Below are 26,983 nucleotides of genomic sequence, written 5' to 3'. Positions count from 1 at the left end.
TTTTCTCTCAGGTCCATTAAATACACAAATCTGACAATAAAGATAATTTTACACGATCACATCCCAAACATGCAGGTGCATGGAAATTTAAAAAAAAAAAAAAAGCCCGGCCATCTGCCAATTACAGTGCGGCCTGCAGTATAAACTTTTATTCCGGTTTGTGTTTTACTCTTTATCAACGAACAACATGAATAAATTTATTATGCGTTCAGCCGCTGCCTCCCACTCCCACAAATCTACTCGTCCGGCACAAACTGCAAAGGCACTCTAGTCACCTTGAAATTTCCTCTGCTATTTTCCAATTAAAAGCTTAATAGCCCTGGAGACTGGCTTCATGTGGGGAAGTTTACCGTGCCTCTTATTCTCTGCATAAGCCGCGCAGCCTCGGATCCCATTATTTGCTTGAATAAACCTTTTTTACGGTCAGAAATAGGCCGCGGTTTTGTCCGGTGTTATGTTTCAATGCCCTCTATTAGTCGAGCAGAAGGGACATATCAGCATCCTCGACATAGTTCCCAAAGGGCTTCGTTTTTCTTTTTTCTTTTTTCTTTACACACATGTAGAGAGCTAATCATCTAAGTTATGTGTAAGAGGTGCGAGAAGCTGCAGGCCCGTGGACACGTGGACACAAGGCCACGATTTATTTATGGACTTAAACACATTTTAATCCACTATTGTCCGTAGATAACTGGATATAAAACGAATATTTGTGTTGTTGTTTTTACGCCTCTGTAAAAGGACCTATGTATTCCACGGATGTTACTTTAAAGGGCCACTTCACAATGTGTTATTTGATCATCAGGCAGTGGATCTGAGACACGGGTCTCGTTGCCACAACAACAGAGGAAGTCGGGGTTTGAAAAAAAATAAATAAATAAAACTGACAACTTCCTTCAAAGAAAAATAAAAGCCCTGCGCTGCTCTTGAATTGAATTGAACTTTATTCCTCCCCCAGGGGGGAAACACACATTCACAACAGCTCAGTTAAGAAATGAGAATAGAATAAAAATAAAAATAAAATAAAATACACTGTGTTTCTCTCAATTATAACAAGTTTTATGAGTAAAAAAAATTGACCAAGTGGGGAAAAAATTCTATTTTTCAATGACATCGACTTGAAGTTACGGCATGTTTGCTGGTATATTTGCCTTTTCTGTAGCACATTAAATGTCCACTTTGTCCAGTGTTATAAACCCACACACCTGCACCAGACACGTGTCTCCCGTTTATGATGTATAGTCATAAACATTTGTCTTCACGAGACGAGTTTTTCCACCGTTGTCATGTCCCCCTGGCATCACTGCACACTCGACAGTGGACTTTGTGGACTTGGAGTTCGATTGAACGGGACATTTATGGTGCGACTGTGTTTATTTGTTTACCATTATATTATTATTATAATTATTATAGACATGTCCATGTAAATGTTCATGTAAGATTACAGCCAGTGGCTAATTTCCATATTCAGTGATGAGGGGAACAGCAATGTAAAAAACAATAACAGAGACAGGCTCACACCTCACCTCACTTTTAATGTAAAGGTTACATATGAAAATACACCTGTGCACTTCTTCTTCTGGTCACGTGTTTGAATGCAGAGACTCGGAGAAATTGTGTGGTGTTTTTTTATTGTGTTTGTTGTTGAAACACTCGTGACCTACATTAAAGGGATTTACCTGTGTGAAAGCACTGAGTCATGCGTTCATAATTTGTCTTAAAACACGCAAACAACTGTTTCCTCTTGCTGCATGCGTGTGTGCGGGGATTTCATTTCAGCTGGTAGAGATAGGGTCGTGTCTCAAAAATGCGTGGATGGGAAAACCAAAAAAAGATCTGCTGGTGTTTCCCCTCAGCTTGAAACTTAGTCCCATTTTAAAGGAAACTCTACAAACGTGTGAACCTCAGGGAGAAACGTGCGGTTATCTGATCCTCACTGGCAGTTTTTTTCCGCCCACTTCAGCCTCACGATTTCTTTTTTTTTTTTTTTTTTTTTTTTTTTGCAGCGTGCATGCGCTTTGACGCGAGTAACAGCGTTTGGTTACTCGTCTCCTTAAGAGCGTGTCAGGCTGATGCTTATCTGTGCTGTCAGTCGAGGGGAAAAGGTGGATCCTCCACTACAAGCCAACACCTCTGTCCTCCTGCTGTCATGCGTGTGGCAGAGCAGCAGCGTGGAGCTCCATCTGTGTGACTGCTGCTGCTGCTGCTGACAGCGATAACATCTCCGTGTCTCTGCACACGCAGGAAAACGCCGGACAGAATGAATGGCTACGGGTCACCTTACCTGTACATGGGCGCTCCGGTGTCTCAGCCCCGCGCTCCACTGCAGAGGACCCCCAAGTGCGCGCGGTGCCGGAACCACGGCGTGCTGTCGTGGCTCAAAGGTCACAAGCGCTACTGCCGCTTCAAAGACTGCACCTGCGAGAAGTGCATCCTGATCATCGAGCGGCAGCGCGTCATGGCGGCGCAGGTGGCGCTGCGGAGGCAGCAGGCCAACGAGAGTCTGGAGAGCCTCATCCCGGAGTCCCTCAGAGTTCTGCCCGGCATTGGTATCACCGGGCCCGGCGAGGGGAACCAGGGAACCCCGCCGAGTTCAGAGGAGCTGGAGCTGAGGTGGAGCAGCTCTGAGCCGGTGCAGGTCGGAGCACAGACATGCACAGGTACAATTTATGACTATAACTTTATTTTTTTTTTATCCTGATGTAGGTCATGTGTAATGAAAAAATATTGATACAACAGTTTATCTTATTTGACAAAAACAAAACAAACAAAAACAATCAGTAACACTATTTTTTGTACTAAATGTCATAAACCAAAGATAAATAAACCACAACGTTTTTACCACAATTTATTTATTTTGTACACGAACCTTTTCAAAATATCACGTAAAAAATACTTTACTTGACTGAAAACTGTTAAAGATGAACACGTTTGTAATGTTTATGTATATTAATACTTTTAAGGTCTCATGATGCTCTCATTTGTTTGAGATTTTTTTGTAAAATATGTTATGTTTGTATAAACACGTTTTCTCTCTAATTTAACATAGTGGTGGGCCTTTAATATAATATAATTACAATTGTTAAATCCCCTTTATAAAGGGATTAATTCTTTTTTTTTTAAAGGATTTCGATATAACAAGATTCATCTCCATGTTTGGGAACAAAGACAACGACTTAAAAAACGCTGATGATTAAACAATTTCGAAATATAATTAATTATTAGAAACATTTTATGTGAACTGTAGTAAAAATAACAAAACATAACATGATGATAATTTTGATATATTGATATTTTATTTTGTTGAGCTGAAGGTCAAATAAACTATTCTGTAACTGACACACACACGATTGTTCTAATTAATTATGTAAAGAAATCATACTTTTTTGTTACATCCACCTGACATAGCTTTGAAATATTGGTCAGTATTAGTAATTTGTTTTTCTTTATTTACTGATCAAACATCATTATTATTATTACTATTATATATATATATATATATATATATATATATGTGTGTGTGTATATTGTTTTTTGCCACTAAGCAACATTATTTTATTTAAAGTGGTGTATTTCATCCAATTATATATAATTCATAAAAAATACATTTTATTATTATTTGATGAATGTGTTCATATTTCACCATCGTAAAGGACATGTTTAGTTTCCTCGTTGCTTTACCTTTTAATTCACCCTGGACACACACACACACACACACACACACACACACTGATCAGCTGAGTTATCAGACAGTTATTAAGTTTCATGAGTGAACTGGTCGTGATCTGTTCTCGGGATGTTCTCGTGTCTTCCTGCACTGACACAGTCAGCAGAAGTTGACATGAGATTAATTGTGTGTTACTTTTCCTCGTGAAGGAGAGATTAGAGCAGGTTTAGAGAGGAGGAGAAGTGTCTGTGGAGTCAGATTAGTGTCTGAATCACTTAATTCCACACCAGCTTTGTGTATTTATTTCCTGTGAGCTTCTGTGTCTTGTCTAAACTTGTGTCCTGACTTTTTTTCCCCCTTCTTCTTCATGTTGTCTTGCAGAGTCGGCAGAGGAAGGTATCGACGAGGTGTCGGGAGGTGAAAACGGGGGCAGCTCCAGTGAAAAGGAGCAGGAGGCGGTCAGTTCTCCAGAGGGATCCAAACCGAACACCTGCTACACCCCGGAGCCGCCTCCTCCTCCTCCTCCTCCACCGCCTCCTCCTGAGTCGCTCTCCCACCAGGAGGAGAGCCACTACAGCCTCAGCAAAGCCGCTGCCACTGAGAAAGAAGCCAAAACCGAGAGTCCTCAGAAGTTCCCCGTCAGCGCCGCGGAGCAGAGCGTGCTGATTGAAGGCCTCGCCGGCTCCATCAACCTGCCCTTCAGCCTCCGGGCCAACCGGCCTCCTCTGGAGGTCCTCAAGAAGATCTTCCCCGCGCACAAGCCTCCAGTGCTGGAGCTCATACTCAGAGGGTGCGGCGGGGATCTGGTGGGAGCCATCGAGGTTCTTCTGTCCAGCCGGGGTCCTGACGGGAGCGCGCACACGCACGGTGACGCGCACGCGGACGCCCTGCTGCTGCCCTCAAACGGACACCTTTTCGAGCACACGCTGGGCTCCTACCACCCAGTCACAACTTCCGCCAAGTGGTCGGTGGGCTCTGCTTTCCGGGTGCCCGAGTCGCTTCGGTTCACGTCCGACTCCGCCTCGGGTGTGGTCCCCACGGGTCCGCTGGGTGTCCCTCTGCAACACCCGTCCTTCCCACAGCCCACGCGCTACCCGCTCATGCTACGCAACTCTCTGACACGCGCACAGGGAAGTCCCTTCATGCACAACGACGTGACTCTGTGGAATACCATGGCTCTGCAGCAGCAGTATCATCTCCGGTCGGCGGCCCAGTACGTGTCTCCCTTCTCCCCCGCTGCCCCCGCCGGGCCCGCGGGGTCCGTGTTCCGCAGCTCCCCTCTCCTCCCCGCCAGAGCCGCGGAGGAGCAACGCATCAGCATCCAGGAGGAGAGCTGCACCTTGGGGCCCAAACCCGGCCTCTACTCTCCTGATGAGGACTACGAGGAGCGGTCCGACTCCGCAGACTCCCGCATCCTGAACTCATCCACCTAAAATAAATGCTGACGATGGACTAACGCAGCAAGGGGGGACAACCAAAAATGTATTACTCTAAAAACTTTGTGTGTGCGCGCGCGCGCGCGTGTCACCTGTGAATAAGGTGATGTTAATCCCCCTGACGTCACATCATGATTTCCAGATGTCATGGACTCGACCAAAAACGGATGAATGTAACACATTATTGTGGTCACTCAGTCATTATTTTGAAATTCCATCCTCTTTTTCCTGTAAGCATGTTTATTACTGTGAAAATATGTCAATGTTAAAGATCGCTGCATGTTCAAAGTATGCCAAATAAATTTGAGTTGTCTAAATGGATCATATTGTTTTTCTTGAGTGTTGGCGAATAAATGAAGGATTTTAGATTACAGATGTAGCTGTTGAGTCTTTGAATTCATATTTCAATTCAAATTTAAATTGGATTTATTATTGCATTATGCCATTGCTGTTATAAAACAGTTTTCAGTCTATTTAAAAAAAATAATATATATATATATATAAATATATATGTGTGTGTATATACATATATATGAATATGCAGCAAAATTACAGTTTATTTTTTTCCGCGAGTATTGATCAAGTCCTCAGTTTATTAATTTTTTATACTCAATCTACTGAAACAGGATCTAATAAATGCAGTGCAGTGAAACTATATTACTAACCTTTAAAAGGTGGCAAAGTAAAAGTAGAACTACTTTTGTTTCTTTTAAAAATGTAACTTGTTTCTTTTACACTCTATATCCAAAGCCAGGTGTTACTTTTTTAACTTAATAATTATGGCTACCTGTTATACTCAGTCTGCAAAACACTCAGGGGTGTTTTTGTGTTGCACAAATGCATTTTATTGTAATCATATCAATGTCACTGATATATTCTTTACACATAATAATGCTTCATTTTACAATTAAATGCAATCATTTTGCCAGCCTGTTACACCACTACATCTGACAGCGTTTCAGGTGTAAATACTTGATTATATTATATGAACTTTACAGATAAACCAACAAGCAGCGACACATTTTTCCTTCCTCAGTATCTTGACACACACTAAACCCCATAATCCAGGTTTGCTCATTATGAGGCATGAAAGATTACTTTATGACGATTACATAAGAGAAAGAAAAGAGGACAGTGCAAGTTCCAGATGCTACAAACATGACAAAAGGAGATTCTACTTTCTTTAAGATGCAAATGGAGTAAGACTCTTCAGAGACAATAATATTCTGCAGAGTGTAGTGTGGTTGAATATGTTAAATATCTACAGTAAAATGCAACATTCATATACATGCACCATCATTAATACAAAAAAACTGAAAGAAAAACAAAATCACTTTCAATAATGTGTATAAGAGGATGTCCACATTTTAAAATAAGGATATTTTAATTTAATGTTATTAAATCAGCCGCTTCCTCATAATGTGTGTGTGTACAGTACAAGATCAAATACATTTACATCAGATTTTTTTCCAGTCTTTTAATTAAAATACATGTCTTAAATAAACATACATTATACACACATGTTCTGCCATTAACCATTATATTATAAATTGAATGCCATTTTTCAATGTGGCAAAAGTGTTGCAAACACTATGTTAAATCTTAAATCAGGGAATTTGCATCATCATTTTTGTTTCACTCTGCTGACAATTTTGCCAAAACTAGACTCATTGAAACACTTGTTTTATAGTTTTCTGAATTTCTTGTGAATTGTTAAATAGCATTGTTTTACAAACCATCCACAAACTCCAAACTGTCCTGTTCTAAACATGTGATGCAATTATTTCCCTCACAATATTGCTATATATTTATCTTTTTAATATCATTTTTAACAACTAATAATTATATATATATTTTAAAGTGGGTTTATCCTTTACAACGTCTTTCATTATTATTTAGCTCTCAGCTCTCTCACAGACTGTATCAGTGAGTTTCAGGCTCTCACTATGTGGAGTTTAAACCTTTCACATGCTGCCATCTTGTGGTACAACTGGAAAAGGTCAACTTTTTAAATTCAAATAGATTGTTTTTTTTTCTGTTAAAATCAGTCAAAACATCTTCCTGATATAAAAAAAAGTGCTTTTTAGGCGATGAGATGTGTTATTTTTTTCCCATTAACATTTCATTGAACAAACAATTGATGAATTAAACTCAATGGTCATCATTTTAATGAGGGCATATTTATCTAATAAAAAACGTATTTTCTTTTTATCCTAAAATCTATCTCTTTGTGTATGTTTTTTAACAATAATTAAAACAATAAATATACAATAAAATAATGTATCTGTGTTTTGAAGTTCTGCTCCAGTCTGACACCCAGTGGACAAAAGAGGGATGTCAGGTTTTAAAATACATAAACACATAAATAAATAAATAAATAAATATCATGACACATATTGTGACATATGTGACATATTTCACATTAGCATTTTAATATTTAATTAAAAAAGTGAAACCATAGTTGTTTATCACTGCTATTATTCACTTAGAATCTAAGTTGTGATTCAAAATTAAGTGACTAGTGATTTTCTTTCAAAGTAAAGTGAGGACGATAGAATTCTATTACACGCATGTTTTTCATAAAAATCATTTAAAGGCATTTTTAAAGGCACACACTGTACATTTTAGGGTGTCATTCATTATCTTTGTACATGTGATATGAATCAAAGAATGAGGTGAAACTCGTGGGGATTAGTTTCAGTCACTTTGGCTACATTATAACAGCAATGAACTCAGTGCAGTGGCAGGAAATAGATTTATTTAAATCGGATTATTAAAACGATCCACTGTCACATTAGCACTTTGAGTCCAGAGGGGAAATTACATCTCGCTGCAGAGACTAAAAGTAGCACCAGAATGGTGTCAATTAAATGTAAGATGGGAGGTTTCATATTTATACTATAAGAATATGAACCTGTCATAATCTAACTAAATGATATCGTCTAATGCGTGAATACGAGTACGAACTCTTGGTGTTACTTGTCCACAGCTGAAGGACAGACACGTCCTGTTTGTTGCACATTAGCCACCAGAGGTCAAGGTGTCAGACAGAGACAAATGCTGCTGCGCCTGGTTTTGTCTTCAGCTGCATGTGTTGTCGCTCCATCAGAGGCTAATTAACATAACAGGGTCCTCAGTGATCCCACACTGCTCTTCTGTCTTTACACAGCTCCTCTTACACTTAACAGCCTGCACAGCAGGACACTTCCAACAAGATGCTGTTGTTTCAATCACCAGCGAGAGTGAAAAAACACGGTGGACAGCGTGTGAGAAAGTGTCCTGATGTGTCTCTGTCTCTCTCCAGGTTGTGGTCATTAAAAAAAAAGGAGCAACATATTAACAATTAAAAACTGTTATTCAAAGTGTTGTATTGTGTATGGTAATTGAGAAGATCTTCAATAGACACATATAAATCTAATTTACACAGATATATCCTGTTTAGTGGAACGGTAAATTAGATCAACCAAACAAATCATAATTAATAATATTACAATAATACCATTAATAATAATAATAATATTATAGGTGATAAAATAAATTTTCAATTTTTTTTATTTCATTGCCTTAAGCCAGTGCTTCTCTATTATTTTCTGTCATGCCCCCCCCAGAGGACAGAAATGTTTTCACACACCCCCCTGAATTGCAATACTATTGAGAACCTGATCATTTTTATTTATTTATCTGTATAAACCACTGTATGAGTTGTCCTGCCCTGCCTCTCACGCCCCCCCACACCTCACCATGGCCCCCCAGGGGGGCCCGCCCCACTATTTGAGAAGTACTGCCTTAAGCATTCAACATTTACATTTAAATGTATTGAACACTGAAGACACACCTTGAATTGGGGAAAGGGACATTTGAAAATGTTTAATTACTTTCATTAATTAAAAAACTAAACAGTTAAAAACTAAAACCGTTTCTATGCAAAAATTGAAACAATAATTGAACAACAAATGACGCCACTTGTTTAATAATAAATCAATGTCTTAAGGGAATGTGCAATGAAAAACAGCATTGTGTCTCGTGTGTGTGCAGTTTCAGATATTAGAGTTGTTGTTATTTTTCTTTATGATATTTAATAAATTTATTGTCCACTACTTTATCCTCCACATGAGGGTTGTGGAGGGCTGGAGTAAATCCCAGCTGACATAGGGTGAAAGACGGCGTATTCCCTGGACAGGTCACCAGTCCATTGCAGGGCAAATATATACAGACGTACAACCATTCATTCATTCATTCACTCACACAAACTGGGGAGAACATGCCACATTATTTACATATTAATCACATTGTCATTTCTCTTCTTGTTATATGCTAATGTTTGCAGTGATAGAAATGCATCCAACGACATTCTACATCCATGGAATTCTCCCAGTGATGTCTGGATCCTCTTTAAGGATTTTCTAGGTCTTTTTCTAAGTATACCAGTCTAAAAAAAAAAAAAAAAAAAACTCAGGATTTCTGCAGCACCTGTTTATTCAAGAACACAAACTCTCCAGCATTGCAGTCACTAAATGTGGAATCTATTCTGGAATACCTGAAACAACCCACAAATATTAAAACCTAGAAACCCCTAAAGGATCCCTGAAATCCTCCAGAAAACCCCTTTCTTCATGTTCTCTTGAATCCTTTCTAAATCCCTTTACCTCACTAAATCCCCTTGTAACACCTTAAAAAAATACCTACATCCACTTTAATTATCATTGACAAAAAAATAATGTCCATACACAAATCACTGAAACTCCCTTAACCCCTAAGATTCACAGGAAGTCCATGTGGATTCATCAAGGACTTCCAGGCCCTCCAGTGTAAGGCCTACCTCAGAATTACTCTATTCCCTTCAAAGACACCTGGAATCTACTCAGTGTTCAAGATTCCCAGATTCCCTGTCAGGACAACTTAAAATTCCTTCCAGGATCCTTAAACGTCTCATGGAAATCCATTTAAGAAGCTCCAGAGGCCCCAGCCCCACACACACTGCTGCTCCATAATGAGGCGTCGGACACAGACAACACATTTCACCTGGAGGGTCCAGCAGCTCCGTGTGGATCCTCCTGTCTGACCGTCCAGCCTGCTCCCGACATCAAAGCATTCCTGGCGTGGAGATGGCAGCCCGCAGTGGCTGGTCATAACCTCTGTAATAAATTAAGATGAAGTGGCAAATAAAGCTGCACCTGCAAGCCCAACGTCTTCACCTCCAACACATGGAGGAACGGTTAGGAGGAGACCCAAAGATCAGGAAAACACTGGTTTTTGTTTTCTACATTCATTAAAAAGTGTTAGAAGAAATGCCTGGGTTTTAAAACCTTTATATGAAAGGGCGTATGAAGCTAAATGAAAGATGCATGATGTGTTTTCGGCTGTGATAGGTTGAGGCGATAGCTGTCGTCACTAATCACAGTGATTGCAGATAAAACGTTTACGGTCAATGAGGCATTTTAAATAACAGAGGTGATGGAACTGGACATTACATCAATGAGTCTAACTAGCTAAAGGTTACTTTGTTACATAAGCATAACAAAATAAAAGGAAAATGATCAGAAATTGTAAAATGGCCTGTAGTTTTTAACTACACTGAAAAAAAGAAGATGGTTGACAAAGGTAAAAATACGACTTCAGTTGGTTGTGTAAGTTAATTCAAACTAAAATTATATGACAGCTTAAGTTTGAATGAACTTAATTCATTTAGGTGTTACCAATTGAAGAAATATTTTTGAGTTTGTCAACCATTTCTTCAGTGTATAAGGTGAAACTTAAGCTATCATTTTGTGTAAAAGACCATAAATTAGGCTGCTATAGCTGCACTGTTGGTATAAAATTGTTTTTAAAGATCTTACAACTATCCCCGACTAGAATACATACATTATGACACGTATGTGATTCATATCCACTCACGTTCTCCCTTTGCCTTCCCTCTGCTCATCGACACGTCACAGAGTGAACACACAAAAGGTGCAGCAGGTCGAGCGGCTGCTGCTGTTTCCATCTGTGTGAACATCCAGGAGTGTATTGTGTTGTTTTCAGTTCCCATGGAAGTCAGTTGGCACTGAGTAAATTCGGCCATGTTTCCTTTTTTGCTTTTCACTCAGTGAGCGGCAAAACAAAGAAGCCGACATAGAAAAAAAAACATGGTGTACATTCTTGTGTTTTAAATCATGCAGGACACACCCACAGATCCTGTCTCTGTGTGAAAGCTATACTGCTCTATATTTAATATGGACTTTATACACACACACACACACATATATATATCCTTATTTTCTATGTTCAATAGAGAATAATAAGAAGAAAGACATTTAAAAAAGAAGAAGAAATAAGTCAGTTAAACTTAGTGCCTGTCAAAAACTTCAAACATTTTTAATTTTATATTTTATTTTATTAAGTCTTATAGCCAAGGACAAGGTTGCTTAATTCATGCTTTTAAAGAGGTATTTTAAGGGGTTTTGGGTGGTTTTATGATTTAAGTTTAACAATATTTTGCTGTTTTAATAACAATGAATTAATAACATTTTATTTTTTTTATTGTTTTGCAACTAACATCCAGTAATTCGTGTGTGTGTTGTTGGCTCTTTGAGAAGAAGTATACATGTATGTGTGTGTACGGAAATGAGAGCCTTGTGTTTATAAATGTAAATATTTCATGTGACTGTGTCTGTTTGTGTCATCAGTGTTGTGTATGATTTGTGATGGATCATCTCAATGAATACACTTTTAACGCGTTTATAAGGTGTTGTTTCTATTCATTTATTTCTTCTTATTGTTCTAAGCACTCAGAAGCAGCCTGACTTGAAGGTATAGTTCAGGTTGGGTTTTACTAAGCCATTGTTGTGTGTAGGACTCTCCTGCATGCTGACATTGTGTTTTTTTAAGGTGTGATTGTTGTGAAAACACAATAGTCTGCTGCTGCTGCTGCTGCTGCTGCTGTTGCTGCTGTTGCTGCTGCTGCTGCTGCTGCTGCTGCCAGGAGGACAGACTGTAACAACCTGCATGACATGACATTTATTATCTGCCTGTCTGCTGTGGCACAAAGCTCTTTAAAGTGTGGTCTGTGTAAATACATTCAGACAGAAATACGACACATCGTAATCTGCACCATCACATTATAGCGTACTCAGATAATGATAATAATAATAATAATAATAATAATAATAATAATAGTAATATAATGTTGTTCATTTTGGACAATTTCAATTGTCATACAGTAACAGCCGGTTGAACAGGTTTTTCTTCAAACTAATAGCAGAGCTTTTAATCTGCGTGACTTTAAATTGTCTATATTGATTTATTGAGTGAAAAGAAACAGAGTTATATTATAGTGTATGGGCTGTGGTTTTCACATGTTGACACCTTTAACTTATTGATTTGTTTATGTGTCACAAATCTGAAATATGAAGATTTACTAATTTTCAAAACAATTAAATTCGCTGCCTGCTTTGTGGGTCATAAAACAAACAAACAAACAAAAATCAACAAGGGCTGTGAAGATTTTAATCAAATATTATCCAGTTATAAATCATTGATATCCTGTAAGTTAGAGGCCAACTCTCATTTAAATGTTATTATTGTTTATCTCAGCATGTATTTTATATTAATGTTTTTTTTGTGCAGCACTTTTTGAGGTGCCATAGAAACATTTGACTTTAAATTCGTCATTTTCACACCATTAACACACAAATTCGTAACATATATTTATATTAAACTTGAATTTTCTTTTTTTCCCCCACACACATTAAAGCTTTGGTTGTATATTGTATTTTCTCATTCTGATCATTCTTGTACAGGGAATTTTGATTCACTTAATCTGCTTTAATCTTTATTAAAAATCAAAAACACTAAAGCAAAAAATAAAATAAAAATCATCATATCATTAAAAATAAAACTTCTTAGTCTGATTCTTCTGGGGGTAAAACGCATATTTTTGGTGCTTAAAAATGAGGGAGGCCTACATGAATTGACCCCACACATAAAGGTACAGTTCCACACCTTTTTGATGTTTGTTTGTTGATGCTTTTTAAACTAAAACGGGCACAATTGGACTCTGTTGAGTGAACTCGTTCCTCGAGTGGACTTAATTTGCTTAGTCTAACAGGAGAAGTGCCCGGGTAACTGCTCGTCATCCCATTGGTCGGCGAGAGCTGAGAGGCAGCCAATCAGAGGCCAGAGAGCGCGGACTGGAGCGACTCATAGGAGTGAAGCTGTGGAGAGTGAGCACCAGAACAAAGCTGGATCCGTGCGTGACAGACAGACAGACAGACAGAGAGGGAGAAGATCATTAACAACATCAATTACGCGTGTTTTTGTCACGGAGGAGAACTCAACACTTTTACTTTTACTGCTGCTGCTGCTGCTGCTTTACATTGAGGATCTCAGCAGGTAAACGCGACTCTTCTCATGCTTTTATTATTTTACACAGCACGCATTGGAAATCATGTGCAAACAATTACACACGCGAGAAACTCAAGGTTTTACCATGAACTGACCAATGAAATACAGACAGAAAGAAGAATAACTTGCTTTTATTATTGTGTCTCTGATTTAGAGAAGTGTTTATATTTTTGGCTGTTTTATTGAAATTTTTTTTTGCCTCCCACATTTTATTTCTTCACATGTACTCATTACTAATAATTGGCACGTGACTAAAAAGTAAATATAGACTTCAGCCTACTGTGTGGAATTAAATAAAAATAATTTCAGAGGCAGCTCCTGAAGTTAAATTGATAAATCTACTTTTTCTTAGGATTAATGTAACAGTCACAGAGTCTCTGCAGCTCAGTTTATAAGTTCAGTTTATAATAAAATAAAGTATTATATAGTTTATATTTCCATTTTTTCTTCTTCAAATTATGAAGACAGAAAGGATTGTTTTAACTTGCCACTTAACTAAGACAATGAGTAATAATGGATCTTTGTCTTCAGGCCGTCAGTGGGATTTAAGACAGCCGGCAGAGGACTCTGGTCTCGCGGGCAAACATGTCAGACAACTCCGGTTGCGAGTTTGAAATCGACGTGGAGAGCCTGACGGAGAGCGACGACCCTGCGGCGGACTCCTGTAGCCGCCCCGGCTCGGCACCGCTCGGCGCCGGCGCCGCAGCCTCGGAGGACGACGGCGAGGACAGAAAGGGCGACGACAAACCGGCTCCCAGCGGCCTCGGTCCCGGCGACCAGAGGAAGCTGAGCCGGACACCGAAGTGCGCCCGCTGCCGCAATCACGGCGTGGTGTCGTGTCTGAAGGGACACAAGCGCTTCTGCCGCTGGAGGGACTGTCAGTGCGCAAACTGCCTGCTGGTGGTGGAGAGACAGCGGGTGATGGCCGCGCAGGTGGCGCTGAGGAGGCAGCAAGCCACGGAGGTGAGTCACGAGAGTGGGTGTGGGTGCGAGTGCCACTGTGTGCGTAAAGGAAACACGATTAGTGAGTTACAACAGCACGACTGTGATTCAGCAACAGTCAATGTAACAAAAGCAAGAATACACAATAATAACAAATCAAAGTCTTATTTATCACTTTGTGCATCCAGAAGCTGTCAAAACACACTGTGTTTGTAGCAGGGACACAAAAATAGCTTCTACAAAGTATTTTGCAGCATTAAAATAACAAGAATCCTTTAAAAAAAACTTACATACTATACTGTTATACACTATTCCAGAGTATATTTGTTCTCTTTTAGTGTTACTTTAACACAATGTACTGTGTAGGGTGAATCCATGTCAAGATGTCTTTAAAGAGGTCGTTTTTGACTTTAAACATACTCATATTTTTATATGGTGTGACATTGTTGTTCTATCTTTACTAGAAGAGTTTGGTGTCGCCATAGATTCACAGTCTGACCTGCGGCTGACCAGATATCCTCACATGTGCAGTCATGTTGTCTTTTATTTATTTGAGCTGCAACAAGACAGTGTACGGGTTCCATTTGAGATCTACTACGTCAAATCAGTTTTACTCCTCATAAGACATATAAGCAGCGATCTGTGTTAAACCTCTCAGAGATGCTGTTGGTCAGGATAAGTTCAAAGTTCAGCAACTGGAAATAGATATTTCTTTGTCTCACTCTTGGTTCAGCATATCATGTCGTATTGAATAGAAATATAATATAATATGAATGTTGCTGCATGTGTCTGTGTGGTTGTATGTTTGTTTAAGTTACAACAGCAGCAGTATTGCAGTTTTTATGTTGAATAATTGCCATTAGTATCATTTTACATCAGTGTAACTGAGTAATATGTTTTTCATGTTCTTGAAGTTTAAAAAAACAAACACGTTTATTATTACCATATTTAAATATGTGATAAATAATACGCTAAATTCAGAAAACTGACTCTGATATGACTCATATTTATCATATTTATCTATCTTGTTTGATAAAACTTGGACCAAGCTGTGACAATTCAGATCTCATTTAAAAACCTTGTGAAAGCATTTCTTAATCAATTTCTATTTTCTTTTTTTCAATTACCCAGGATAAGAAAGGCATATCTGGGAAACAAATCCCAGCAGAGAGGAGGACAATATATCAGAGACACATTCGACCGTCCACCATGCTCGCTAAAAGCATCCTGGAAGGTAAAGACGCCACAGATCTAAGGAGACACTCATCTGATTTCCGTGCATTAGAAGTTTGATCGTCTTCTTCTCTTGGCTTGTGTGTCACTTTAACTCACTTTAACTGAATTCCCCCTTTCTCTCCTTGTCTTGTCTTGGATTTCTTTTCCCTTGAAACAGTGATAAGGACTTGCTAACATCTGTAAGCAAAGACTTATTTCATGTTGTGGCATGCAATACTTTTAATAATCTTAATCTCCAGCACCTTGTTGCAGTTGCTGCACGCTATTTCAGTGTCGAGAACATTTCTGCATGCATCAAGTATAATCCAGCACACACTGGACGTCACACTTTGCATTAAACAGTCGCTTTTTTTGATTCCAGGATATCGTCCCGTGCAGTCTGATCCTTTCATGGCCGCTAACTCAACTCTCCCCCCACCGCTGAGCGACCGCATGAGGAAGAGACGAGCCTTCGCCGACAAGGAGCTGGAAACCATCATGCTCGAGCGGGAGTACAAAGAGCGAGAGCTGATGGAGAACAGCCAAACGGCCACAGCCTCGCTCCTCTTCCCAAACAGCATGGTCCACCACGCCACCGAGTACAACTCCTACAAGACAACGTACTCGCCGGCAGCTCCGGTGGAGCCGCAGCCCAAAGAGCTCTGCAACTTCATCGGCCCGAACTGCCTGGATCTCTCCATGCAGTATCCCACCGGCTCGGCCAATGTCGAGCTCATCTCCTCCAACGTCAGCGTGGCCACCACCTACCGCCACTACCCGCTGCAGCCGTCGCGAGGCGGCCTCATGATGTGGCCCCGCAGTGCGGCCAACCTGGGCGACACCCTGCTCTATCAGCAGTGCCTGTTCAATGCCACAGCGATGCAGAACATGAAGCCAGGAGCTGTGTGGGAGCCCAAGGTGATGCCCGCAGAGAGCCAGCTGCCCGAGCAGGAGGCTGCTGCTGCTCTCGCCGCGAAACTGGAAGGATCACGAGCTGCTGCACTGCACCAGGACTCATCCAGCGCTCCGCAGCCTGATCCCAGACCTTCTGTTGTCACCCACGGAGGGCAGAGGGAGTGTTCCGCTTTCTCTCCCCCTAAGAGGAGCTTTGGACAATCCTTCCCAGACAACTCCGCTTCGCCAAACTCTGTCCACGTTTTGAACAAGCTGAGCAAGGACGGCGCTAAGCTTTCCATGAAACTCAACTCCTTCCAGTCCCTCATACAGCACTCGCTGAACGAGAAAAGCGGCGGCGGGGCCGGGGCGGAGGTCAGGCCTCCCTACTGTAAAGAACTGTTAGAGGAGGCAGCCCGCAAGTTCAGGGAGGGCTCCACCAAGGACATGCAGGCTGTGAAATGCACTGACAGGTACGCCAAAGACTTTCTTTCCAAGCCTGTGAGTTCCAAGATGGCATCCGGCGAGTCTTTGTCCTTCTCTGTGGAAGCCATACTGAAAAGACCCACGCCTGCCATGAGTCGAGCATTCCACTGATTTCAGTGTCTTTCTTTGCACTAAGAACGGCAGGTTTGTCTCAGTGAGTAGATGTCAGTGTCGACACTTAAAGACTTAAAGACACTAAGGCACTACACCAGAAAACAGACAAGCTAGGAATAATCCCCCCCCCCCCAATTTAATATTTATGTACATTATTATTGTATTTTACATGTTTGCATGTTTAATAACTTTATTGTAAAGAATATTTAAACATTATCCCAATGTTTTTCTCATGCCAATAAACTTTATAAGAGCGAAACTGTTTTCCATAAAAAGTCTTGTATTTCATTTTATGCTGAAGTTATGGCACAGGTCAGAAATACTTATGAACGGACACACACACACACACACACACACACACACTTTCTTTTAAATTATAATTCTATTGCGTTGAGCCTCCTGTTGTAAATATAAATGTTGTGTTGTTAGAGAATAAGTTTCAAGTCTTAAAATTTTTGCCCCACACAATATTTTACACCATGTTTTTTTTTAGTATATCTTAGTAGTAAAATTAAAAAAAATTTTTTTACATTAATTTGAAGCCTCATTGGTTTTATCATGGCATATTTTTTTAGAAGTCATTGTCGATATTTTATATATTCTATTCTATTCTATTCTATTCTATTCTATTCTATTCTATTCTATTCTATTATATTATATTATATGTGTTATTTAGGGGTTGAATATTATATGTGTTATTTAGGGGTTGAAACACGATGTTTGTCTCATCTGTTCACGATGGATTTCTCGACTCATTCCTTTCCAATTACGAGCTCTTTTGTAATTACAGCGTGTACTTGTACTTGTCATCTCTTTGGGATCTTTTTCTGGCATGGACCTCGGCTCATGGAGACCAAAACCTGGTCCTAATGAGGCATAACCTCAAGATTAGGGCTAAAATTTGAATTATGGTTAGGTTAAAGTGACGATTAGGCATTAACTGGTTAAAGATAATGCTTTGTTTAGCTCCACATGAAGGGAGTCAATGCAGTGTCTTAATAGGAATAGCTGGGCAAACGTGTGTGTGTGTGTGTGTGTGTGTGTGAAATGTGTGTCCATGCTGAAAGACGTCTCAAAACATGGGTTTCACATGAGCTGCTGAACACTGATCCGTGGAATAATGAACAAGACGCGAGGTTAAAGAAAAGTCACAGATCTCTTCCTGCTGCAGCTTTCACATTTCATCGACGGGAATCCGCAGCCAAACCACTTCACTCTCTGACCAGAGCTCTTCTGTCCTGTCACTTCACTTATTCACTCTCCTCCGTCCTCGCTGCGGAGACCCACAGAGGAATCACACGTTTCAAAGCGTTCCTCTTGTTGCTGCTGTAATTGGATTTGGTCTGATGATGACATTTTGTCTCAACACAGAACGATGACTTCACTGTAAGTGGGGATGTTTTTCACTTTTTTGTGGACGTGCAGTGCTATTTCTGTCAAGAGCAGTGAGTGCATTATGTCTCTGAGGGTCCACACAAGTATGGAAAGACAAATGTGGATGTGACCGTGAGAGTATAACACAGCTGCTTTAATAGCAACTAAAATCATCTGAAGAGTGTTTTCACTTCAGCTTTATTACTTTGTATCTTCTTAAATATTATTATTCATATGTGCTTTAATTTATCTTTTACTAATGTTATCCTGAAATGTAAAGCAGAAACAATAACTCATATCAATATTTTGAATCATTACAAGGATTAAACACTGTTTTGTTGGTAATATGTTTTTTTTTTTAGGTACATTTACACATTTGGTGTTTTGGTGCATTTAAATAGAATAAAACAAAATTAGAAAATAAAAATCAAACAAAAAATATTTACATACTTTATGGTGCAGTGGGTTCAAATTATTGTCATTATTGGTTACATTTGTTAACAATAGGAATCTGATAATTCTGCATCATATCATCTCAATTGTGTACTTTGCACAAAAGAATCATAAAAAAAACCCCAGATGTTTTTCATCTCTCTGAGGCTGAAAAACACACTTTACTGGGAACACAACAATTCAGGGCTTGTGCACACGAGAACTCAGCAAAGATTCTGCATTGTGTCGGCGTTTTTTTTATCCTAAAATATGTGTCCCAGAGTGAGAAAATCTCTACACAACCAATACACAGTTTAGGGGAAAACAATGACGTCATAACCCCATCTCTCGCTCTTGCAGTCACTGTCACCATCTTCACTCTCGTCGCCATATTCTTCTTTTTTGTTATTTGGAGTTTGTGCACATGTGTGTCACGACACTCCGATTGTCTGGGGAAAGGAAGGACACAGTGTTGCGACTGATTTTGAAATTGAAATTGAATGTTAGAATACTGTAGAAAAATAAATAAAAGTGAAATCAATAAGAAGGAATAATAATAGACGGCCCACTCTGTCTGCAAGTTATTTATGGAAGCATGGAAATAACTTAGCTCAAACATTTAGAGCCCCAATGAATCAAATGTTGAGCTACAACAAGAGCACAATGAGGACATTGTTCTGCCGATGACTTAACAATGTGTGTGTGTACATGGACACAGTGTATGGAGTGTGTGTGTGTGTGTGTGTGTGTTCATGTCTGGCCCCTCTAACAGCAGTTGGCTGCTGAGCAGAAGGTGACAGTGTTTGTCTCCACTAACCGCCGCTGATAAGTATCTGCTGAAATCCTGACAGTCTCATGGCGAAAGTGTGAGATTTAACATGTCAGCAGAGTAAACTGGACTGTTGCTACACCCCCCCACACCCCCACACCCCACACACACACACACACTGCTCTCTTAACAACAGTTGGAGTTCACACAGTAGCATTTTGTTTGGGGCATCACGGGTGTCGTTTGCTCTTCACAGTCTTCACTCACTTTCCTTCATGCTGTGATACATACACACACACACACACACACACACACACAGGTCACACAGTCTGTTGCTTACTCGGTCTAATGTGTTTGTGTGTTCGCTTACACGATGCTGCACTTAATTAACACGTTAAGGACCAAACCGGTCATATTTTATACTATTTACAACTAATTCAAGATTCGTAGCTTTCGTGTGTCATTTGTAAAATGATTGAAATCAAACACTTACTGACCACAGTGATCGGACTCCAATCTAATGTGCAAGTAAAAGATTCATTGAACAATCGTAAAAATATAAATGCATAAAGAATATAAAACATTATTATATGAGAACACAGATTGTTAGGTTCCACACTACACTATAGTTTTAGCCCTCAAGCCTTTAACCCTTTCAGATTAGGAAATAAGATAAGATAAGATAAGATAAGATAGTACTTTATGGGTCTATGAAAAGACAGTAAAGATAAAGATAATACAGAATAAACATGCATTTACACGACAGTAAATGTACAATATAGAATGATATTATCAAAAAGTTAAAACAGAATGTACATTAAAGACAGTTTCCAGAATATATGGGCTTGATATTTACAGTATAAACAAAGATTGAACTATGGGATATCAAATATTATAAATTGCACTTATTTAAAATTATAGTATATTCAATAATGATTAATGATTAATTCTTATTGACCCCAAGTAATGAGTCCTGGTGATGAAAGCAAAGTGATAATGAATCTCCGAACCTTATTATTACTTTCAGAACCAGTGAAACAGATGATTCATCAAAAAAATATATATATGTATGTATATATATATATATTTATATATCTAAATGAAATAAGGTAGGTATAGAGGAATCTTCACATGTATGAGCCCGTGTTGTGTTTGCACGTCTTCTTGTCCTCCGATGGGATGGAGTCAAACAGATGGTCACTGACAGTGGCTCATCGGGGCAGTGTTTCCTGGGCTCATGTGTGGACGTGAGAGTAGCTCAATCGTAAAAAATAAAGAAAGTATGTCATGTGAAACAAAAGTCCAACAAAGTGAAAATATGGCAGTGAGATCAGTGAGCGGATGACATATGTGGTATGAACGTCCCCTGCTGTGATACAACAGCTCCATTCTTCTCCTGCCCATATCACATTTGGCTGCCCCTAACCTGACTGAGGTTGGTTTATTGCTTTATCATAGCTTGAGTCATACACACACACACACACACACACACACCCTTCTCCAGGTGTTGAACCAAGCCATCCGTCCTGCTGTTGCTGTTGTCACGCCACTAAGTCCAAGCCCACCTGATACGCTACAATCCTTTACACATTAAGAATCTATTAAGCACCACAAACCCACGACACACACACATTCAAAGAGAAAACAATCACACGGTGGCTTGTTATGACTCTAGAAATTAATGGCACATGCTGTATTTTGCATTGCCGATCAGCGGGCGTGAAGGAAAGGTGCAGGAGTGCTTTCATTTTTTGTATACCCATGTTGTTTCTCTCGGCCTCTACCAGCAGCAGGGAGAGAGGCACTGGTCGGATCGTGCATTCTTTCCCAGCACCTTGTAATACAATAAGAAATGTGTTGCACTGCAGCTTTTTTTTTGACAAGTAGCTCCCATTTAATTACCATGTTGTCTGTGCTGAGAGGCCTGGGGGCTGATGGGGTTGATAGACTGGTGGTAACACAGACATATACATACTTGAAATGTGTGAACTGGAATGAATCTCTTTTAATGACTATACTATAAGTTAAATTAAGTTTTTATTTAACACTTTAACCCTTAAGCCACAAAATGTCCATCTGGACTTTTTTTTTTTAAAAAAACAACTTATTTTAACTGTAAAAGGACCTGTAGTACTTTTGCCTATTTTTACAGAATAAATTTCAATATCTGGCAGTTATTTACAATTTTCTGCATGTGGAAATAAAGTATTAACAATGTAAAATGAAGAAAAACAAAAAGTTGTATTTAAAAAACCCAAAAAAAACACCTGTAACACCAGATTTTGTCTTTTTGTTTTGTCTCTGATGCGTTCGGTGTTAAAAGGGTTAAAACGTTTTATTGTTTTTTTGTGTCCATGTGTTTGTTTCTACACCATGCGATTTGTCACTAAACATTCTGATCTGAAGCCAAGGTATAGCCAAGGCTGCCTCAGGCAAATTTACAAGATTTAATTTAATTTGCATACACATCCAGAAAAACTAGATGGCACACTTTTTTATTTGAGTCCACAAATGATGCTTTCAGGGGTTTTATTAGGCCCATGCAAATCATCTCTTTCTTTAAATGTTAATGGGCTACACTGTCTGTTTAGGGGATTAATATGATAATATAATAATCCCATAGGATGCACAAATATTAAAAGAATTGCATTGGATTCCAAGAAATATTCTCATTCATCCTCATGCTGCCAGACATAACAGGACATGGCGCATCAGCATCTTTAAAAGCTGATTTTAGTGTTGTGGTCATTATGAGATTCGCCTCAGACGCTTTGAGACTTTTTAACTTCTTTGTGTTGTTTCCAAGCCCTTATCAGTGTGTGTGTTACTGGTTACTGCTTGTGTAGAGGGGTGTCTGTTTGGTGACACTACATGCTGTCTCATAAAGTCAGCACAGTGTCAGGTGTCCGTATACACCGTCTTTGCCACATTTGACTGCTCGCGGTACCACAGCCCCACTGTCATAATGACCTATTTAACGCCAAAATAAGCAGCTAAGCACTTTAAAAAAAAAAGAAAAAAAGAAGCAATGCGCTAAAACAAAATGAAGAATTCACACCACATGCGGTGTGAACACAGTATAAGAATTCTGCGAAACCTCCAACACTTATGACCAGGTGAACCATGACCGTTAGAAGAGAATCAGTGTCTTTGTCACCAGAGAGGAAAGAGTTGGAAAAACACCTGTACATAATTTCCATTTTTCTAGCCTGTTTTTAGACATTGAGACAAAGACTCAAACAAATGTTTTTTTAAATAGGTTTCATGCTGTTCAAATGTCAAATTTAACAAAAAAAAATCTGGTGCTCATGTACAACTAAGTTCATGTCACTTTTGGTGTGTGTTTGATTTTCACTTCCCCTTTTATTTTGGTAAATGACATGTCTTCCTGTCTCGTAGTTTCCCCAGTTGTTTTGACACATCTCCCCTAATTCCCTCATGCACTTCACCTGGTGATCCTTTAGTAATCACTGGCACCTGCCCTTGATTCCCTCTCCCCTACATAGTGTCCCCAGTTCCCTTGTCATTTGCCAGAGTGTCGTTTATGCTGAGATCACGTCAGAGTCCCAGTTTGTTTCGCCTTTTGCTCGTAAGCTTAAGTCTTGTCCTGTTTTTCCTCCTGTGAAGAAGTGATTTTTATTTTGTCAAGTATAGCCTAGTTAAGTTTTTTAGTGATGGAATAAGCAGAAAAGAAACTCGAGACAGACAATTTGGGGCTTAAGTGTTAGAGGGTTAAAATATGTTGTCGCTATTGTTATTAACAATCATAATATCAGTAGCTGCTGATCAAAATATCTGGTGCCACTTTAAATAAGAGTCTCTGTGTTTTTGTTTACGGATAAATAAAACGCATATAATTGAAATTTCGCTTGTAGAGTAATTTGTTTTATTGTGTTTTTCCTCGAATAAGTTGAATTCAACCTCACATAATGTGTCGTAAACAACAAGTGAAGTTCTACACTTACACTCAGCAGCAACTCAATGATTTCAGATCACTGCAGTTATCACGCTGTGCATTATAACATCCCACTGAAAATAAAAAAAATAAAGTTAGCGTATGGTGAACATTACTGCCGACCGGAGCTCGAGCCAATAAAAACCTGCCGTGACCTGACCGGCGGGAAAGAGTCACACAGGTGAGCTGTTTTCAGCATGATCTGCACACAACATCTGGAAAGTGAACTTTTTTTTATTTTCCACAGATTTTCTGGAGTTTGATGTTCACATACGAGGAACGCTGCAGGGGGATTGTCTTAATCAGACGACGTGTTTACTACAGCAGGAACATTTCTGGAACAACCAGCCAAGGGGTGGTGGCAGGAATGAGTATACTGTTTCTCACATTGGTCCACTCTGGCAGGGACAGTGCTGGAACATGTCTCGTTTGTGGACAGTAGCAGCCTAGACCTCATCTGGAACATTACAGGCTAATACCCAGACTTTAGTGTATGTCTGAAAGCAGCTATTACTAACTATTTACAGTAGTTCCACCATAAACCATCACAAATGATTCCTGCTTCAACAGACACTTCAGTGTCTAAAGTTAATTTTTTTTTATTATTTAACGTCATGTTTACGTAAACAGTCACAAGAGGTCAACATGGACACAATCTGTCCATTGTACTGCGCTCCGTTGCCTCCTGAGGGCTGAGAACAAACATTTGGACCAGTGACACCTGTGCTCTTGTTTGTGTTGTTTCAGTAGCCTCAGGCCTAACCTTGCACCTCGGCTGAGTGTAGAAACAGAGAGGACCTGTCTTTGCAACACAAACTGACATGTGGGGCAATAAACAAGACAAGTGAACAGTCAATGTGTGGCTCAAAGTAAACAGTGACCCTCCTCAGGTCATTACAACAATCAGCCTGCCTGAGGGAAAAGTAACAAATAGGACAGACACACACAAGAGTCTACAGTGTGTTTCCTCCTCATGCTGCGTGTGTTTTCTTTTATCTCGCTTTTGTGAAATTGAAAACTGAAGCTTTTTAAGGGACCTGCTTTGTGCCTTTTGGAATAACCTTAAAATATTCACACGAGGATCAAGTACAGAGTCAAATACACCCACTTCAAATCCAGATGATACCCACATTTGCAAGCTAATGCAAATAATTGTAAATCCTTAAACAGCCAATGTTTGGAGAGGTGATCTTCAGAGAATGAGAAGACAAACACAGGCATCGTCTACAGCATGTGGCGTCGAACACAACTTTGATAACACAAATTATTTCCCTTAGGCGCTCTTTATTTACACACTTTTAAATCAAGACTCTCTAACCTGCTTGTGAAGAAGTGTGTGTGTGACCTAAAAGAAACATCATCTTCCCCACCTGCTCAGCTTTTAAAGGGAATTTGCCATTCTAAACACTCATGTAAATGCTATGGAAAAACACTTTGTGTTGCGTTGTCCCCCAAAGAAAAATACCACCATCTTGTGCGATGTGCTGTCACACTGGGCCGTGTGTGCACATTTATGTACAAATGTTATTTCTGTCTGGGTTGTTGTCTTTGCTGTTGTCTGCTGCTGTCCCTCTGTGTCGGCACATTCAGTGTGAATGGAATCGGTTGTAGCTGTAACAGCGCAGCAGGTAGAGGTCAGTGCACATGGTGCAGCTGTACTTCAGGTAACACCACACCTGGCCCACACTGACATGAGTAAACAGCATTGCCATGGTTAACACTTAAAAGCTCGGATTTGCATAAGCCTCTATGACGAAGTGATGCGACAGATAAGAGTGATTTTTAACTAAATACGATTTTTTTCTCCCACTCTCTTCTGCATACAGTTGTTCGGCACCGGCCCAGGGCCTCGGGTCAGGCTTACAGTGGATGGTTTGGCGCTGCATAGTTTGATAATGGAGTATAATTGGGTAATTGTTCTGAAACTGCAAAGCAACATCATACTGTAAGGAGGCAAAAAAAACAAAACTATTATCATGAGGTCTGACAGTTATTTTTTCAAGTGTTCAGTTGATTGTTGGGTTGATAAAAAATGCTGAAACTGTTCATCATAATCCCCTGAAGCTGTCATATTCAAATTGCTTTATCTTGTCTTTCAAAACTTAAAACGATTGTAACAAACAAAGATAAGTGCATGTCTTGCATATATGTATATATATATATATACTGTATATATATATAAAAAAAAAACAACAGTAAATTAAGTGTAAACAACAAAGGTTAGCTTGCAAAGCAGTTTGCTCTGTAACGTTTTGTCATAAAGCGTCATGTCTGTTAGTGTTTTTGTTTTTCTTAGTTTAGTTTATTGTGTTGGTTTAGGTTTAAAGTCACGTTAAGTTCATGTCACTTTTGGTGTGGGTTTGATTTTCACTTCCCCTTTTATTTTGGTAAATGTCATGTCTTCCTGTCGCGTAGTGTCCTCAGTTGTTTTGACACATCTCCCCTAATTCCCTCATGCACTTCACCTGGTGATCCTTTAGTAATCACTCGCACCTGTAAGGTCCAGAGTCAAGTTTAGTTTCTCCTTCTAAATAGAAGTGATTTTGATTTCGTGAAGTATAGTCTAGTGTAGTTTCTCCTTCTGAGAAGAAGTGATTCTGTTTTTGCCTGCCTTCTCAAGAGGAAAATAAACACTCTTGAATCATTCGTCCTGTCTCGTGCATTTGGGTCCAAGCAGTGTATTCACCGTTCCTAACACGTTTCTTTAAAAAAAAAAAATCTTGATGTGATTTATGTTATCAATCCCATTGCGACATAAGCACAAATGTTAAGTTTGAAAATGGTTTCAGGGATGTAGGTAAACAGCACAAACGATGTGGGAAAAACATTATTCTTTTCAAAACGCTGTGGTACATATGCCAGCCTGTAAGTGGCGCTGTACCGCTGTTAAACAGATCTATCAAAAAAACCCGAAGAAGAAGTGGGGCATATGCATAAAGTGGGTCGCAGTCTACATGGAAACACGAGGCTGGTGTTTTGAGATTTTCCGACTCTGGAAAAATATGCGTATTCACCTAAACCCATTCCCATGTGGACGCCCCCTTAAATTCTTGTTAGAAAGTATAAAGGTATTTGTTGCAGTTGGTCTGGTGGCCTGTCGGGTTTAATCATTACTTATCAATCTTCCCAAATTTGTGACAGCAATTCAACATTCCTTTTCCTTTTGCTAGTTGGGAACATGCTATTATTTTCTTTTCTATTTTTCTATTTTCTATTTTACTTTTCCATTAATAAGAGGTGTTTTTAATCAATGTCATTTCAAGGGCAGTTTAAACCAATGTTTTAATGGTGCAGTTGTGACACAGCTCTCGTGGGAA

At 39.5% G+C, this 26,983-nt stretch overlaps 2 protein-coding genes across 2 annotated transcripts; both read left to right on the top strand.

Moving 5' to 3' along the window:
* Nucleotides 1–1,170: 1,170 nt before the first annotated feature.
* Nucleotides 1,171–5,421, top strand: dmrt3a (doublesex and mab-3 related transcription factor 3a). The gene is made up of 2 exons (XM_058636619.1): nucleotides 1,171–2,657; nucleotides 4,046–5,421. Exons 1-2 carry the CDS (start codon nucleotides 2,258–2,260, stop codon nucleotides 5,095–5,097), a joined length of 1,452 nt encoding a protein of 483 aa, XP_058492602.1. The 5' UTR covers nucleotides 1,171–2,257; the 3' UTR covers nucleotides 5,098–5,421.
* A 7,906-nt stretch (nucleotides 5,422–13,327) lies between these two features.
* Nucleotides 13,328–17,395, top strand: dmrt2a (doublesex and mab-3 related transcription factor 2a). Its single transcript, XM_058636228.1, has 4 exons — nucleotides 13,328–13,473; nucleotides 14,017–14,448; nucleotides 15,559–15,661; nucleotides 16,025–17,395. Exons 2-4 carry the CDS (start codon nucleotides 14,071–14,073, stop codon nucleotides 17,131–17,133), a joined length of 1,590 nt encoding a protein of 529 aa, XP_058492211.1. The 5' UTR covers nucleotides 13,328–13,473; nucleotides 14,017–14,070; the 3' UTR covers nucleotides 17,134–17,395.
* Nucleotides 17,396–26,983: the final 9,588 nt, after the last annotated feature.

Source organism: Solea solea, chromosome 8 (genome assembly GCF_958295425.1).
Source record: "Solea solea chromosome 8, fSolSol10.1, whole genome shotgun sequence".
NCBI lineage: Eukaryota > Metazoa > Chordata > Actinopteri > Pleuronectiformes > Soleidae > Solea > Solea solea.
This window is presented reverse-complemented; position numbering and strand designations above follow the sequence as displayed.